Source organism: Polypterus senegalus, chromosome 16 (genome assembly GCF_016835505.1).
Source record: "Polypterus senegalus isolate Bchr_013 chromosome 16, ASM1683550v1, whole genome shotgun sequence".
NCBI lineage: Eukaryota > Metazoa > Chordata > Cladistia > Polypteriformes > Polypteridae > Polypterus > Polypterus senegalus.
Genome location: NC_053169.1, coordinates 14,840,185 through 14,857,977, shown reverse-complemented (window position 1 = coordinate 14,857,977; position 17,793 = coordinate 14,840,185). Strand labels below are relative to the sequence as shown.

At 42.3% G+C, this 17,793-nt stretch overlaps 1 protein-coding gene across 1 annotated transcript in view; it reads right to left on the bottom strand.

Moving 5' to 3' along the window:
* The window catches only part of adgrb3 (adhesion G protein-coupled receptor B3), an 868,080-nt gene that overhangs the window by 69,274 nt on the left and 781,013 nt on the right, over positions 1 to 17,793 (bottom strand). Inside the window, exon 23 of the mRNA XM_039737721.1 lies at positions 346 to 431. Within this exon, the coding sequence (XP_039593655.1) occupies positions 346 to 431 (86 nt within the window). The remainder of the gene's footprint in view (positions 1 to 345; positions 432 to 17,793) is intronic.

Genomic DNA, 17,793 nt, shown 5'->3' with positions numbered 1-17,793 from the left:
GGACTGAATGGTGTCCCCTAGCTTTTCAAACTTCTTACGGTCTTATCCTAACTGCCTGCCTAAACCGTTTCCATTGGCTCTTCTCAAACTGAAGAAGCAGTGCTTCTACCCTCTGACCTCTTCATCTTCATGGAGAGAGAGCCTGCCAAAGTAGCGTAGGAACCTCATGTTGGGAGTTTGCCCTCATGATCTCACTCTCTTGGTCACTATCACCTAAAGATCATAATCATACGCAAGGATGGAGAAAGAGACAGATCAGGAAACCTTAAATCCATGGTCTTAGTCACCTCTTCATCACCATGGTCAGTGTAATTTAACATTTTAATGGTATCTCTCAGTACTTACCCAGCTCGGTGTTTCAATTTTTTATCCAGAATCCCATCTCTTGATACCAGTTTATTAAAAACTAGTATACCGATAACCATGTTGACCTAGAAAAGCAAAAGAATGCTGGATGAATATGAAGAATTGATATTTACATACTGCCTTGTGAAAGTCATCACACCTTTACAACCATCCTCATTAATGACTCAACTCCAACTACATTACAGAGCATCATTGTGGCTCCAATCTATGGGAGCGTGGCATGCTCTACTCCGCTGGTTCCTACATTTTTTGCGGCAACTGCCTTTTGTGCACCTTGGGGATGGTGACATTTCCATTGGGAATTTTTCATTTTACTGTGGCCATTTTTTTTTGTTTTTAACTTCAACAATGATTGTATTATAATCTGTCAAACTTAAACATTTTCTTGATCATTCCAGCAATTACTCAGGACTATTATATATCAGGCAGCTGTGCTACCCATCTAAGACATGTTGAAATCAAAGTAAATCTCAGTGTTAACATTTGCAATGCACCATGCACTGCATATGTCTCTGTTATATGCAGTTTGGTAAGGGATTCGTAAAAGTGGCTAATGTGTGTGATGCATCATCTGTTGGAATGAGAAACATGATGCATATACAGTATCTTTGTTATATGCTATTTGGTATGGGATTCATATGTGCCATAACGTTGGAATGACAAATACAATGCATATGTCTCTGCTATATGCCATTTGGAATGGGATTTGTAAAGGCAGTGCTAATGTTTGTGATGTACCATATGTTGGAATAACAAATGAAATTTATATTTCTCTGTTATATGCCATTTGGTATTGTAAAAGCGGCTATTGTTTGCGATGTGCCATATGTTGAAATGAGAAATATAATGCATATGTCTGTTATATGCCATTTGTTATGGGATTTATAAAAGCAGTGTTAATGTTTGTAATGTGCCATCTGTTGGAATAATAAAAACAATTAATATTTTCTGTCATATGCAATTTGGTATGGGATTCGTAAAAGCTGCCAATGTTAGTGATGCACCATCTGTTGGAACGACAAATACAATTCATATGTCTCTGTTATATACCGTTTGGTATGGGATTCTTAAAGGCAGTGCTAATGTTTGTGATACGCCACCTGTTGGAATGACAAATACAAGGCATTTAATAACAAATTTTTTGTGAAATGCCATCTTTTGGAAAGACAGAAGCAGTAAGGTGGATTGTCACTAGCGCAATGCACACTGAGGTTCTTACTTGCGTAATGCTCCTTGCTGACAAAATAATCAACATAAGCCATCAAGAAAAGAAAAGCTCAGACTTAAATCTAATAATTCCCATAATGGAATGTGCCTTTTTAATCAGCTTGTTGATTCGGTGGGCAACTCTTGAAGTGATGTTACCAGCCCAGCCCACCACACTGGCCATCACTGAGCTACAGTAGATGTGCAGGATGTCACTTCCCATATTAAAAGAGCGCAGTCTCCTAAGGAAGAAGAGACTGCTCTGCCCTTTCTTTCATAGTTCCTCTGTGTTCTGAGACAGTCCAACCTGTCATTAATGTGGACCCCCCAAGTGCCGGTAGGAGTGGACCACCTCTGCATCCACTACCTGAATAGTGATCGGACAGAGCGGCCCTTTAGTGCACCAAAAGTCTATAAGCATTTCCTTGGTTTTGCCGATATTAAGTTGCAGACGATTCTCAAAGTTCTGAAGACTGAAAATTATATCCTCCATGGCCCTTTCTTTAACAAATGGCTTAATGGCAGTGTGAACACTTTGTCAGTATTGTAACTGAAAGCGACACACACAACCCCATATGTCTGTCGGCAGTTCACGTTTACCACTAGCCCAGTGACGTCTTTGAATGCCAAAGTATAATCAGGCTTTACAGAAAGGTTTCTCCTTCGCAACAGGTTATGTTTATTTTTTAACACATGTAAAGTGTTCTCTGCACGCACAACACACGTTATATTGCTTATTTTTAGGAGACTTTTCAGCCATAGAAGGTTTATCCGTCATATCCACAGGCTTGTTGACTCAGACCGGGCTAATAAGCACACAGCTACTCTTTGCTGTTTAAATTTCCGCCACCTCGCTGAGCTCCGCCTTCATGACCCATTGGATTGGTTTAGAAATTTCAAACTGAGTGAACCGCCTAATTGTTCCCGCCCACTTTGAAGACAGATTCACTCCAGGTTGTCTCCAGAGGTTTGTTTTATATGTCTGGCTCTGTGATGCTCTGAGCTGGAAGCCAATAAAAAGGGCGAGCCTGGCACAGCCGCACAGTCTAAATTCTAATGTAGCTAAAATGAACGGTCCTTCTAGGGAAAGCAGGAACACATCCACAGTGTGTATGAATTTCTAGTCAGAGTCAGATACGTACTTTAAATTGTCAGTGTCACCCTGTGCTTCTTCAATCACACTGAACTTTAGGTATCCATTACAATTAACACTCTGTAAACATTTTATTAACTGTCCTATTCAAAATAATAAATTATTATAAGAACCAGGGGCCTTGAAATAACTTCCTGTCATTTTACTCTGGCTTATATTAAAGTATTGTAAAATGGCTTATAATGTCTTTAAAACATGCAGACTGTTAATGGATAACTAAATTAAATTGTCACTGTCTCTTCTTCATATTTCACACACAATACAAAAGGAGAATGTACAAATGATGAGTTCCAGCAGAAGAAATTTGCACTTGGCTGATAAAATTACTAAATAAGGATGAAGGCTCATAATGTCAGCTGCAGCCTGGAAAAAAGGAAAAAAAAATCAAGCCCATGGACACGAATATAAAAGAAATGTCAGACAGTCTGCGTTTTGATGAAATCTGTCAAAATCCAACGACAGACTCACTTAGGTGTTGAAATGGGACTGAGTGTTCTTCTCTGACAAGTCGCAAGAGCGTTTGTCTGAAATATAATCTGTGGGGCCACACATCAGCCAGACCTCTGAAGAACAACAATTCCTGCACCGTAATCGCTGCTCCGCTGAAATATACGGGCGGTCTCTTTGTAATTTTCAATTCATTTATTTACTGAGCTTCTGTAAAAAAATTCTTTCCCTCCGCTCACAAAGTGCTATCTATCATATATTGCCTATCTATCTATCGTATGCTACCTTCTATATCTATCGGTTTATATTACGTATGTCTATTATATAGTGCCTTTCATATCTATCTGTCTGTCTTTATACAGTGCTTTTCATTTCTATCTATCTATCTATCTATCTATCTATCTATCTATCTATCTATCTATCTATCTATCTATGCATTATATAGTGAATTTACATCTATCTCTATCTATCTATCTATCTATTGTGGCGAGTGGCTGGGGGTGGTACCCAGCCGGGACGCCCAGGAGGACCGAAGAAGGGCTTACACCTCCTCCAGACCACGTGGGGGCGACCGCGCTGGCGTCTTTGGGGACCACGGGAACAGAGCTTAGAAGTTCAACCCTACAGGGGCTCGTGGTTACTGCCAGGGGGTGCCCGATTGCCTGATGAGGCCTGGCCCTCAGCACTTCCACCACACCCAGAAGTGCTGAGGGTAAGAAGACCAGGGACACCCAAAGTTCTTCCGGGTGTGCAGCCGGTACTTCCGCAACACTGGGGAGTGCCAGCAGAAGATTATCAGGAGGCACCTGGAGCAGATCAGGGTGGGGATAAAAGGGGCTGCCTTCCTCCATTCGATGGCTGGAGTCGGGTGGAAGAAGGACAAAGTCTTGGAGGACAGGAATGGAGGCAGCCTGAAGAGGAGAGAGAGGCATTGTGAGGCCTGGACTTTGGGGGTGTTTTGGGGTTGTGTGTGCAATTTTTTATATTTTATGTGTGGTGTTTAAAGCATTTCTGCCTGTTTGTGTCTGGGCCATATTCCACAATGGCATCCCAGATGGGACTCTCTATCTATCTATCTATCTATCTATCTATCTATCTATCTATCTATCTATCTATCTATCAATCAAATAGTGCCTTTCATATCTATATCTTTATATGGTGTCTTTCATATCTATCTATATAAGCATCTATCTATTATATAGTACCATTATTTTCAATCCATCTACTATATAGTGCCTTTCATATCTATCTATCTATCTATCTATCTATCTATCTATCTATCTATCTATCTATCTATCTATCTATCTATCTATCCCACAGGATTATTTCCACAATTCCCAGGCTCACTTTTTTTTCTTTAATAACACAGCAGACTCTAAAAACATTAAACATACTCCATTTCTCTACAGTGCCTGTATAAAGTATTCACCCCCTCAGAAGTTTTCACGTTTTATTATTATATAATATTAAATTACAGTGCACTGAGATCCTCACGAGGGAAAGTGGAAGGGAGGTTGGGATGTGATGAATCACAACGCATTTAATTTGGCTCTTTTGACATTGAAGAACAGAAAAAAAAAAAAACCTCTTCAATGACAACCTGAAAACAGATCTCTGTAAAGCGTCCTAAGTTAATTACAAATTTAAAACAGAAAAGAATTGATGGTGTTAAGTGTTCACCTTCTTCAAGTCGTGCAGGTATGTGCTGCATATCGTTCACAATACGCGCTGTGAATGAGGACGTTATGCGATTTGGACGTTGTGTGAACACCATATTATTATATACAGCACTGAGCAAAGCTACTGTACGTGGGATATTCTCGTATAGCTGTTTTGACTAAATACACAGAAATAAGATACGTGCAATACACGAGATTGAGTGCTGAGGCCTACAAATCACAGCATGCACCGTTCACAGTAAAATGACAATGAAAGGTACAGTATGGCACTGGCAGATTCAGTCATAAACAACAATGGTGGCTGCCTGGCCAGCACCCTGAGGAGTAACCTGGGACGCTACTTCAGACACGGCTGCAGTGTCCTCCATGCTATCACGCTGCTGCTTTCCAGCTTGTCTCTTTGTATACGAGAGACGTGAGATGCGCGGGTTGCGTGCGAGAAGCTGTTGCCATCACTGTGCCCGGCTACGTCCGCTACATCCCATTCTCCAGTCAGGATCTGTGAACTCTGCTCTACCCTTACAGTACCACACATGTATATGCGGTCGATTGTTGCCCAAAATGACATTTTACTTGGAGGCCAAATCCTATGACTGCACTTTCCAACCATTAAATGAAACACATCAATAAGGCTTTCTCAAATTTTATTTCACAATTAAATGAACTTTTGGTAAGGTTGGATCATTCAGGGTTTTAGAGCTTTGAGACTGACCCATATGTAAAGTATGCTTTTTGTCTTAGATTGTCTGTAAAATGGCAAGCATTACTTGTCCGTCAGTCATTTTATAGATAATACTTGCATGACTTACTAGCAGTGAAATCAGCCGTTCTTGTCACTTGGAGGCACTTGCGGTTGACTCAGACACACCCAATCTCCAACAATACAGATGGCCTTTACAGATAAAATGAATGTCACAGCACGTTAAGTCACCTTCAGATTATGAACGCAACTGTCATGTCACAGCCATCTTCACTTTGTGCTTAAGGTGTTGATGAAGTAAAAGATGCAGCAGCTGGATTGCCAACCCACTAATGTTCATTTCAAAGCAATGGCTGCTGGGACTGCATCTTGACGGAATACCTGAGGCAGCGCTGCAGACATGGCTGCAATTTCATCCAGGCGATTACGCTGCCTCCACCGCTTTCCATCTTGCTAATTCTAAAGTGGATTAGTGGCCACGCTGGTGGCCGTGACCCGTACGGCTCAAAAGAGAGAGAGAGAGAGAAAAAAAAGGCCCTGACGGTCCCCACGGGGAACTCTTATTTCTCCAGCTGGATGGCTGAATTTCTGCACGCAGATGTTTTTTGCACAGTGGCTTATTGTTATTTATTTTTTTTTTTTTTGCCTAAGCTCAAGCTTGTTTTGCTTCTCTTCGTTCTTGTCACTCCTGTTTAACATCACACAAATGTGCCTATTAATAGGAAGGGAGGCTGCTGCTCCATTTGTATCTGCTTCTCATTTGCAGCTTATACAGAAGGAGGACAATAAGAAGAAATATGGCCAGGCCCAGACATCACTTCATATCCATCCATCCATCCATCCGTCTGTCCATCAGGACATCTTCTCAGCCCTCTCCAGCCTGTTACAGGGTAGTGATGGCCCATAACCTATCCTGAATCAGCCTGACAGGCCCTCATAAACACACGCAAAGCCCTTTGTATCAGATTGATCATCTTAATTTACACATCGGATTTCTCATTTTAATGTCCTCACCTTTTGAAGTACCTCTGTTACGTTCTTTTCCTTCATGATTCTCTACACAGCAATAATGTATAACAATAACCAGACATTTACAGTATACCAGCCAAACCACCTAGCATTGTCCAGTGTGGCGGACAGCCGGGACGTCCCTTTGACACTGGGTCTGGAGGAGGAGCCATGGGATGCACGCTACATCCTCCAGAACGTGTGGTGGCAGACCTCCTGGGTTACATCGGGGCCACAGGCATGGGACTTCGGGGCTCAGACCTGTTGGGCTCCGTGGCCACCACCGGGAGGAGCTGCACGGCTTAACGAGCCCCTGTGGGATGGAATGCAGCCACACCCGGAAGTGCAGCCTGAATTAGGTTAAATTACCACCTGAAGCACTTCCGGGTGGGCTATAAGAAGAGCTGGCAGCCACCACTCGAGGCACCAGAGTCAGGAGAAGGAGGAGTGGAGGAAGAAGAGAGTGATTTCTGTGGGTGTTTTTCTTTGGGTTGTGCCTTTTGGGACTGTGCTGTAGCTGAAGGACACGGGGAAGACGTGACCCCCCCAGTGGAAGAAAATAAATCTTTGCCTCCGTTGTCAGTCTGTGTTGGGTCGGTGCCAACCAAGCGCTTATTCCACACCAGGTATCTCTCTCTCTCTCTCCATATATATATATTGTCACACACGTGTGAATAGGAGGACGTTGTGTGGACCAAGTAATGGTAATTCCATGCCAGGCCAGGGGAGGGCGGGGTGCAATAAACCTTCTCTTGCTATCTCTGCAGACCAGCCGCAGGAAAGCCTATCTGAATCAGGAACATCACTTCCAGTTCCGGCGCTCAGAAGAACGTCACTTCCAGTTCTGGCGTCCAGGAAAATATCACTTCCAGTTCCGGCGCCCAGAAGATTGTCACTTCCGGTCCCGGTTCCCAGACTGATGTCAGAGAGACATCACTTCCGGTCAACCTACATCACTTCCTGTTAACATGTCACTTCCTGTTTGACCATTTAAAACCGGCATCTTTTCAAGCCTTGATCAGTTCTATTTTGGACTCCGTACTGACAACATCATTGCTTAAACTTAAAAGACTCCTTTGCAGCTAGGAATATTATATGGGTGGCTGCCCCAAACCTTTTATACGTGTGTCGAGTGGCTTCATTTCACAATATATATATATATATATAAAACCACAAAACGTCCAGAGTCCGGTATCGGCCGTCTGTCCCGGACCAGGTGTAATATAGTAAATCATCACCCGAGGACACCGTTAGCAGCAAAAAGGCACTTTTTTTTCTGATCTCCTATACATACGACAACAAAGTAAGAGGGGTGCAAGGGCTAGGGTGTCCGATGAACAAGGCAACAAGAAGCACAAAGAAAACGTGGTGTAAGGAGTAGCGTGTCCGATGAATAAAAGTAACAACAAGCACAAAAAACAAGGAAGGAATGGGTAGCATGGCCAATGAACAAAGGCAACAAGAAGCACAAATGAAAAGCGATGAAAGGACTTGTATATCCGACAAACAAAGCTAACAACAGCCACAAAGAAAATTGGATGAAAGGGAGTAGCCTGGCTGTTGCCTCACAGTTAGGAGACCTGGGTTTGCTTCCTGGATCCTCCCTGTGTGGAGTTTGCATGTTCTCCCAGTGTCTGCGTGGGTTTCCTCCCACAGTCCAAAGACATGCAGGTTAGGGTTAATTGTGCCTAGTGTGTGCTTGGTTTGTGTGTGTGTGTGTGTGCCCTGCAGTGAGCTGGCACCCTGCCCGGGGTTTGTTTCCTGCCTTGTGCCCTGTGTTGGCTGGGATTGCCTTCTGCAGACCCTGTAGTTAGGTTATAGCAGGTTGGATAACGGATGGATGGAGTAGCCTAGCCTATGAACAAAGGCAACAAGATGCAGAAAGAAAAAGTGATGTAAGGGGTAGCATGTCAGATAAACAAAAGTAACAACAAGCAAACAAACAAGATGTAACGACTAGCATGGCCAATGAACAAAGGCAACAAGAAGCACAATGGAAAAGTGATGTAATGGGTAGCGTGTCCAAAAGCAAAAAGATGCAAAAAGAAAAAGTGATTTAAGTACTGCATATCTGACGAACAAAGGCAACAACAGCCACAAAGGAAATTGTATGAAAGGGAGTAGCCCGGCCAATGAACGAAGGCAACAAGAAGCACAAAGAAAAAGGGTGCAAGGGCTTGCATTTCTGATGAATGAGGCAACAAGAAGCACAACAGAAAAGTGATGTAATGGCTAGCGTGTCCAATGAACAAAGGCAACGACAGCCACAAAGAAAATTAGATGTAAGGGCTTGCATATCTGATGAACAAAGGCAACAAAAAGCACAAAGGAAAAGCAATGAAAGGGCTTGCATATCCAATGAACAAAGGCAGCAACAGCCACAAAGAAAATTAGATGTAAGTGCTAGTATGGCTAATAAACAAAGGCAACCTGAAGCACAAAAACAATGTGATGTTAGGGGCTGACATGTCCAATGAACAAAAGTAACAACAAACACAAAGAAAAATAGATACAACAGTGGAAGACCACATTGGGTTCTAGTCCTGCCAGTCAAAAACAAAGTGGAAGCTGCAGTGGCCACAGACCAACTAAACTGGCCAACTGAGGACTGGAAAAATATGTCTGGTCTGATAAACGTCAATATCTACTGAGGGTCAGAATGTGGTGCCAACAGGTTGAATCCATGTACCCAGCCCGCCTTGTGTCAACAGTCCAGGAGGGTGGTGGTGCTGTAGTGCTGTGGGCCGATGTTTTCTTGGCACACTTTGAGAATATCACTGCCAATCAATCATCGCTTGTGTGCCACAGCAGAACCTATGGGATTCAGTCATGTCAACACAGACCAGAATCAGAATATCAGAATATCTTTATTGTCATTGTAACAATTATAACGGAAATAGGTGCAGTCCCTGTGGTGTCAAAATATAAATAAATATAATTACAAAAGGATAAGAAGAAATAAGGTAGAACACAAACATTCAACATAAGACCTTAACTGCACATGACACACTAACACAAACATTCAACATTCAGCACAGACCAGAATCTCAAAGGAATGCTTTCAGCACCTTGGCATGAAGAACTGAGGCTGTGATGAGAGCAAAAGGAAACCCTCCTCAGCATCAGAGACGTGGTATTAAGAACTGGCTCAGTGACCAGGCTGGCATGCCTGATGCCTGAAAGATACAACACCTTGGGTTTGAATAGCACAACTGGACATTGTATGTGGGGATCCTGCAAGTTCTCTCCATGTCTGAGTTTATTTTCCTTCCACATTTCAAAAGACATACGAATTACGCTAATTGAGGACTCTGCATTGACCCCTGAGTGTCCCGTGATGGACTCACACCCTGTTCAGGCTTTGGAACTATAATCTATTAGCCTGTAGCCACCCTGGAAAAAAGTGGGCTTACCTTGTCCCTTAATTGGTCACAATAAAGAATTTATAAAACCTATAAACAGACCAACCTCACCTCTGCCATTGAAAAAACATTTATCGTTTTTCTATCAAAAAAAAATTTTGCCATGCTGCCGAGTTTTAAATATTACTTTGGAAAATGAGACGCATCATCTCGACTTGACAGATATAATGAATTTTCCACGGGTCATTTAGCAAAGCCTACATCAAATGGTGACCAGCCTTTGTATCAAATGACTGTCAATTAAAATCTCCTCAGTGTTGTCCTCATATCTGGCAAATGTAAAACAAAATAATGTATGGTTAAAAAATGTCCTCTTTTATTATATCAATAATCATTTAGAAATCTAACGTGACAGCACCTGATTTTCTGGAGATAAAGCTATGATTTTTGGCAGTAAGACATTGCAGGCTAATGTGTGCAAAAAAAAAAATACAAGCTCATTATCACTGTAGAGGAAAATCTGCTGGAACAATTTTGCCCCAAATCATTAAGCTTCTGGAATATTACAGTTCTAATAATAACTTTCAGTCGGATCGAGCAATTCATTTGGAGTTATCGTGTCTTCAGACTCGCCACCTGTTTCAGACACACACACCACTTTAACTTGTGTCTAAAAAGTGTCAATCCAGTGATATCTCAAAGTCAGAATTTTTGCTCCGTCACAATACTTTCCCTATATATGCAGTATTTAACCCCTGGACATTTTCTCATTTTATTGTTCTACAGTATTGAATCCTTAAAGTCAAAGAGAAAACAGATCTCTGCAAAGTGTTCTAAGTTAATTACAAATATAAAACACAAAATACTCGGTCCTGGTGTAAGTATTCACCACCCTTCAAGTCCGTATTTAGCAGATGGCATTCATGACAGCCTTGAGTCTGTGTGGCCTATCTCTTTCTCTGTCAGCTTTGTACATTTATGCCCTGCCATTTTCCCTCTATTCTTCTTTGTTAGTGCTCTGTCAGGTGTCATGGTGATCGTGAATGAACGGTCTTTGTGAAGTCCAGCCACTAATTCTCAATTGCTGTGGAATGATCTGCCTGCTAATATAAAAGATGCCCAGCCTAAGACTTAAGATTTTAGTCTGGCATACCCTGCCTAGAGCTGCTGAGTGGCCATGCATACTGCATTTCTGTTTGTTAGTCATTTTTGCAGGCGGCGCAGTGGCGCAGTGGTAGCGCTGCTGCCTCGCAGTTAGGAGACCCGGGTTTGCTTCCCGGGTCCACCCTGCGTGGAGTTTGCATGTCCTCCCCGTGTCTGCGTGGGTTTCCTCTGGGCGCTCCGGTTTCCTCCCACAATCCAAAGACATGCAGGTTAGGTGGATTGGCGATTCTTATTATTGGCCTTGGTGTGTGGGTGTGTTTGTGTGTGTCCTGCGGTGGGTTGGCACCCTGCCCAGGATTGGTTCCTGCCTTGTGCCCTGTGTTGGCTGGGATTGGCTCCAGCAGACCCCCGTGACCCTGTATTCGGAGTCAGCGGGTTAGACAATGGATGGATGGATAGTCATTTTTGCAGAAATAAAAATAATACAAAATTTATAAACCATAACTGACCCTCCTCAACTCTGTTTCTCTTCTCAGTATGTGGATGTGACACTTGGCGCAAGGGCTGTATTGCCAGATTGCTCTCTTTTCTCCATTGCTCTGTCAGGTGTCATGGTGATCGTGAATGAACAGACTTTGTGAAGTCCAGCCACAAATTCTCAATTGCTGTGGAATGATCTGTCTACTAATATAAGAGATGCCCAGCTGAAGACTCACGATTTTAGTCTGGCATACCCTGCCTAGAGCTGCTGAGTGGCCTTGCATACTGCATTTCTGTTTGTTAATCATTTATACAGAAATAGAATATAATATTTATAAACCATAACTGACCCTCCTCTATTATGTTTCTCTTCTCAGTATCTGGAAGTGGCACTTGGCTCTATTGCCAGGCTTCACTCCTTTCTTCTTTGCTCTGTCAGGTATCATGGTGATCGTAAATGAACAGACTTTGTGAAGTCCAGCCACAAATACTAAATTGTTGTGGAATGATCTGCCTGCTAACATAAGAGATACTCCTTCAGTCTCAGCTTTTAAATCCCAGCTGAACACCCATGATTTTAGTCTGGCATACCCTGCCAAGAGCTGCTGATTAGCCTTGCATCCTGCATTTCTGTTTGTTAATCATTTTTACAAAAATAGAAGTAATACAATATTTATAAACCATAACTGATCCTCCTCAGTTCTGCTTCTCTTCTGAGTATCTGGAAGTGGCACTGGGTGCCACAGCTCTAATGCCAGGCTGCACTCCTTTCTCGTTTGCTCTGTCAAGTGTCATGGTGATCATGAATGAACAGCGTTTTTGAAGTCTAGCCCCAAATTCTCAATTGCTGTGGAATGATCTGCCTAATAATATAAGAGATGCCCAGCTTAAGACTCATGAGTTTAGTCTGGCATACCCTGCCTAAAGCTGCTGATTAGCCTTGCATACTGCATTTCTGTTTGTTAATCATTTATACAGAAATAGAATATACTGTTTATAAACCGTAACTGACCATCCTCTATTATGTTTCTCTTCTCAGTATCCAGAAGTGGCACTTGGTGCCACGGCTCTATTGCCAGGCAGCACTCCTTTCTTCTTTGCTCTGTCAGGTATCATGGTGATCATGAATGAACAGAATTTGTGAAGTCCAGCCACAAATACTCAATTGTTGTGGAATGATCTGCCTGCTAATATAAGAGATACTCCTTCAGCCTCAGCTTTTAAATCCCAGCTGAACACCCACGACTTTAGTCTGGCATACCCTGACTAGAGCTGCTGATTAGCTGAGAATACTACATAACTCTGCTTGTTAGTCATCTGTACAGAAAGAGAAGTAATGCAATATTTATAACCCTTCTCTATTCTATTTCTCTTCTCAGTATGTGTGTTCTTAGGTCTTCATTGTGTCCACCATACTGACTCACCACAAGTATGCCCTTCCACATTCAGGTGCATTTAGATGACAATCAACTATAACCCCAGACAGGTGACCACCACTGAACTCATCTTGGGACTTCTAAACCCAAATGGCTGCAGCAGAGATGACTTAGAGGGCGTCATAATAAAAAGGGTGAATACTTATTCAATCAGTGATGGTGAGTTTTAGATTTGTAATTCATTAATTCCACTTTGCAGAAATCTCTATTCATTAAAGGATATTTTTTCTATTGATCAATGTCAAAAAAGCCAAATTAAATCCCCTGGGATTCAAACTTGTATAAGAATAAAATACTTTTTAGAGTAACTGTATTTCTGCATTACAAATAATTATCTATGCACAGCAAAATCTACTGGAGCAATGTTGCTCCTCATCAACAGACTACCCAAATTTTAGTTACACTGATTAATTTATTTTTTGAGTTATCAGGTCTTCAGATTTGCTCCGGAGAACCTGATATTTTAAGTACATCAGAATACATTCCAAATCAATCAATCAATCAATCAATCTCTCTAATATATTAAAAAAAATCCTGAGACGAGATGAGAGTTTTTAGCCTGGGAGGAAATGAGACTTTTTCTGAGAGATACTTTCAAGTCCCGCGAAACAAGACTTTGTGCCAAGAGATTTAACCACGCCTGGGGCCGGAAATAAAATATAAAGATTAGATGACAAAGTAGAATGTCATAAAGAGGTTCAAAAACATTGGTGCAATACACATGCAGAGCAGTTTAGAGATAATGAAAGTACTAAAATTCGAAAGTCTCAAAAAAATGATAGTAAAGATCGCATTAGCGCAAACAGATGGAAATTATTACATGGGGAAATAACGGAACAGCGAATAGAGATAAAATATATTGTTTGAATTTAAACTTTAACTTGGAGACTTGCAGATCATCTAATTTGTGTTGCCGTCAGGGAAAGGTACTGTTTCTTCCCAATGAAGAGGCGTATCCACAAGAATTAGAAGATTTGTTGTTTGGTGAAAGTAAAATCCACATACGCAAGCGGCAGAGACACAAAGTGGCTGGCGTGTAGCGCAGGCTGGGGGTTGGCAAGCCAAAGCCCCCTAGTAAATAAATAAATAAATAAATATTGTCAGACATGAGTACTTATAGGGCACTTTCAGGGCTCTGACAAGACGTGCTGTATGGTCAGGGCAGTCACTAATACTGTCACACCTTCGCAGTCCTGAAGAATCCTTGGAAACCGACTGAGGTCATTTTCCATCCTTTTCCCTTAAGTCCTAACTCTTCCAGGTTCCAAAATATATGAACCCACCAACCAAGAGAGGAGGACATTCATTAATGGACCAGACAGTACAGGAACACAGAGCTCCTTCCTTGAGGAAGTTACAAGCCTTACCCTTTATGGAAACTGGCACTGGTCATTAAACTTTGAATTTGTTTTATATAAAGGAGTTTCTTTTTCTTCATGCTCTCAGAGTCCATTAAGTGCCTCTTTTACTGTGATGTTTCATCTCTCTAGGCTGTCTACCATAAACACCTGATTTGTTGGAGTGCTGCTGAGATGTGATTATCGTTCCGACAGGTCCTTCCCATCTCAGCAGAGGACTTCTGAACCTCTGCTGGACTGACCGTTGAGTTCTTGCTCTCCAACCAGACCAAGGCCCTTCTTGACTAGTTACTCAGTTTGGCCAAATGGCCAACTCTATGAAGGGTTGTGGAAATTCCAAACTTCTTGTACTTCACAATTCTTGTGGCCACTATGCTCCTAGGATCACTCAAAGCTTTAGAAAAAGTTTAATCCCCTTTGCTTTGATCTTTGGCTCATCATAATTTGATTATGGTTTTCTCCAGTGAGTTCTTTGGCTTTGTTTTTCTCCTGACATGCTGTATGAAGTCTTTACATTTGTGTGTACCGCTCTGAACGCTGTACAATCAATTCAGCAGATGACTTCTGAAGCTCTGCTGGACTGACCACTGACTTCATGGTCAACTCTGAGACCAAGGCCCATCTTGTCCAAATTACTCAATTTGACCAAATGGTCAACTCTAGAAAAAGTCCTGGTGATTCCTAATGTCTTCCACATCGCAATTCCTGTGGCCACTGTGCTCCTGGGTTCAATGCAAAGCTTTAGAAATGGTTTGATCTCCTTGACCCTATCTATGCCTCACTACAATTTGATTGTGGAGGTCCCCAGAAAATTCTTTGGCCTTCATGGCTTGGTTTTTCTCCTAACATGCTGTATGAATTCTTCACCCATGTGTGTACCTTTCTAAATACTGTAAACTCGATTCAGCAGATGACTTCTCAAGCTCTGCTGGACTGACCACTGAATTCTTGGTCAACCTTGTGACCAAAGCCCTTCTTGCCCAACTCTGTGACCAAGGCCCATCTTGTCCAAATTACTCACTTTGACCAAATGATCAACACTAGAAGGATTCCTGGTGATTCCTAGCGTCCTCCACGTCACAATTCTTGTGGTCCCTGTGCTCCTGGGGACACTGCAAAGCTTTAGAATTGGTTTGATCTCCTTGCCCTGATCTATGCCTCACCACAATTTGATTGTGGAGCTCTCCAGAGAGTTCTTTGGCTTTCATGGCTTGGTTTTTGTCCTGATGTGCAGTCTGAATTCTTCACACATGTGTGTACTGCTCTGAACGCAGTACAACTGATTCAGCAGATGACTTTTCAAGCTCTGCTGGACTGACCACTGAATTCTTGTTCAACCTTGTGACCAAAGCCCTTCTTGCCCAAGTTACTTAGTCTGGGGAAATGGTCAACTCTAGAAGGAGTTTGGATGATTCCTAATGTCTTCTACGTCACAATTCCTGTGGCCACGGTGCTCCTGGGGACACTGCAAAGCTTTAGAATTGGTTTGATCTCCTTGCCCTGATCTATGCCTCACCACAATTTGACTGCGGAGCTCTCCAGAGAGTTCTTCGGACTTCATGGCTTGGTTTTCGTCCCGACATGCAGTGTGAATTCTTTACAACAGGTGTGTGCCTTCCTAAATGCTGTATAGTCAATTCAATTTCTCACACGTGGACTCTAAGCAAGTTCTAGACAGATCTCAAGGAGAATGAAAGAGGATGCACCAGAGCACAATTTAGAGTGTTACAACAAAGTGTCTGAATAGTTATAGAACTGACAGATTTCAGTTTAAAATATTAAAACATTTGCAGACCATTCTGAAAGCACTTTGCCATTACGGGTTATCGAGTATTAACTGATGGGTAAAAATGGCAAATTTATCCATTTCACATTAGATCTACAACACAATAAAGTGTGCAGAAATTGCAGTAGTCGGAACACTTTCTGAACCGTCCAAAAGTTTTTGAGAGATGTCAAAGCTTTCTTCTGCGATGCCAGTTTCCCAGAAATCGTGCCGTATGAATCACCAATGCAAAGGTTTGAAAGCAAGCACCATGTGCCCTGCAGTACCGACGACTGTGGATAAAACATTCAAAGACGATGTGCAAAAAATCCTTTAATGTTTCTGATTAAGGGCATTGATTTTTGCTTTCACTTTAGATTCTGATGATTGAATGACATTCTGCTTTAGATCCTTTCTGAATATTGACTTTACAATTTAACAGACGTCTGTTTCATCTCCCGGTGCCAGTCATTTTTGCCCACGTGGCCTGCCCTGTGCACTCCTTGTGGCAGGCCACTAATAAAAGAACAGATGATGGGACTGCTTGAGCACACCGTACAGTCAGATGTGCTTGAGCATTTACAGATAATCGCTTACTTCTGTCTAGACAGCTCATTATTTTGAACGAGAATACGGAAAGAAACAAAAAAAAAACAAATCCACTGCTCATGTCTTGGCACTCCAACACGACACAGCTCGAAACAACACGGCCACTGCCACGCAAGGACAGCCGCAGAACGGAACCAGCCACACCAAAAAAACAAAATGTCTGAGTTGGCGTAAGCCACTAGCAACCTTCCTGATCTCCACACGAGACCTATCCCGTGGCCCACAGTGAGAGACTTTTGCACAAAAAGGGGAAATTAGACAATGGGTGTCACGAAATGGGTTCAACTTTTATAACAGCCAACCTGCAGAAATGAATTCCGTAGATAGCGGGAAGTTACTGTACTTTTAAAAATGTTATCCTTTTTCAGTCGACCCTTGATATACGACCGGACTGACATGCGAACAACTTGATTAACGACCAAAATTTTTGTTTTGATTTACGACCAACATCTGGCGTTACGACCCGAATGCGGTCACGTGTATCCGCTTGTGCGATTGCAAACAGCCAGCCGAGAGCGTTCATAAGCGTCAGTCGGAGCCCAGATACATGTGTTTGTGGACGTAATTTCGGTCAGTGCAGTGATTTATCTGTATATATAATTCACTAAGACTATGGCAAGCAAGACGCATAATTGCCAAGGAAGGAAGAGAAGGTAACGAAGGTAAAGAAAGCGATCGTTAAGGGATGTTAGCTAGTAGGCTGGTGCGGCACATGATGATGTCATCAGGCTGAGTCAGCACCGGCTTGCTTTGGAGTGTATTATTACAGCAGTTCACAACACGACCAGCTTTGAACAGAGTGCTCGACTACTGTCATTATTAACTTGAGAAACAGCGATCGCAATCGAAACGAAGAAGGAAATTGTACGGAAATATGAGAGTGGTGTTCGTGTGACCGATTTCGCTAATATGTACAGCATGTCGTAATCCACCATCTCGACAATTTTACAAAGAAAAGATTTAAATAAGGAGGCTCCTTCTATACAATAACCACCTTCCGTTTCTTTCTCCTCCTCCTCCTCCTCCCTTCCTGCAGCCCAAAGATGTCAAATTAAATGGTGAGTACAGTATGAAATTGTTGTTTCTGGTAGGCTTGGCACTTTTTATAACTTTTTGGTTA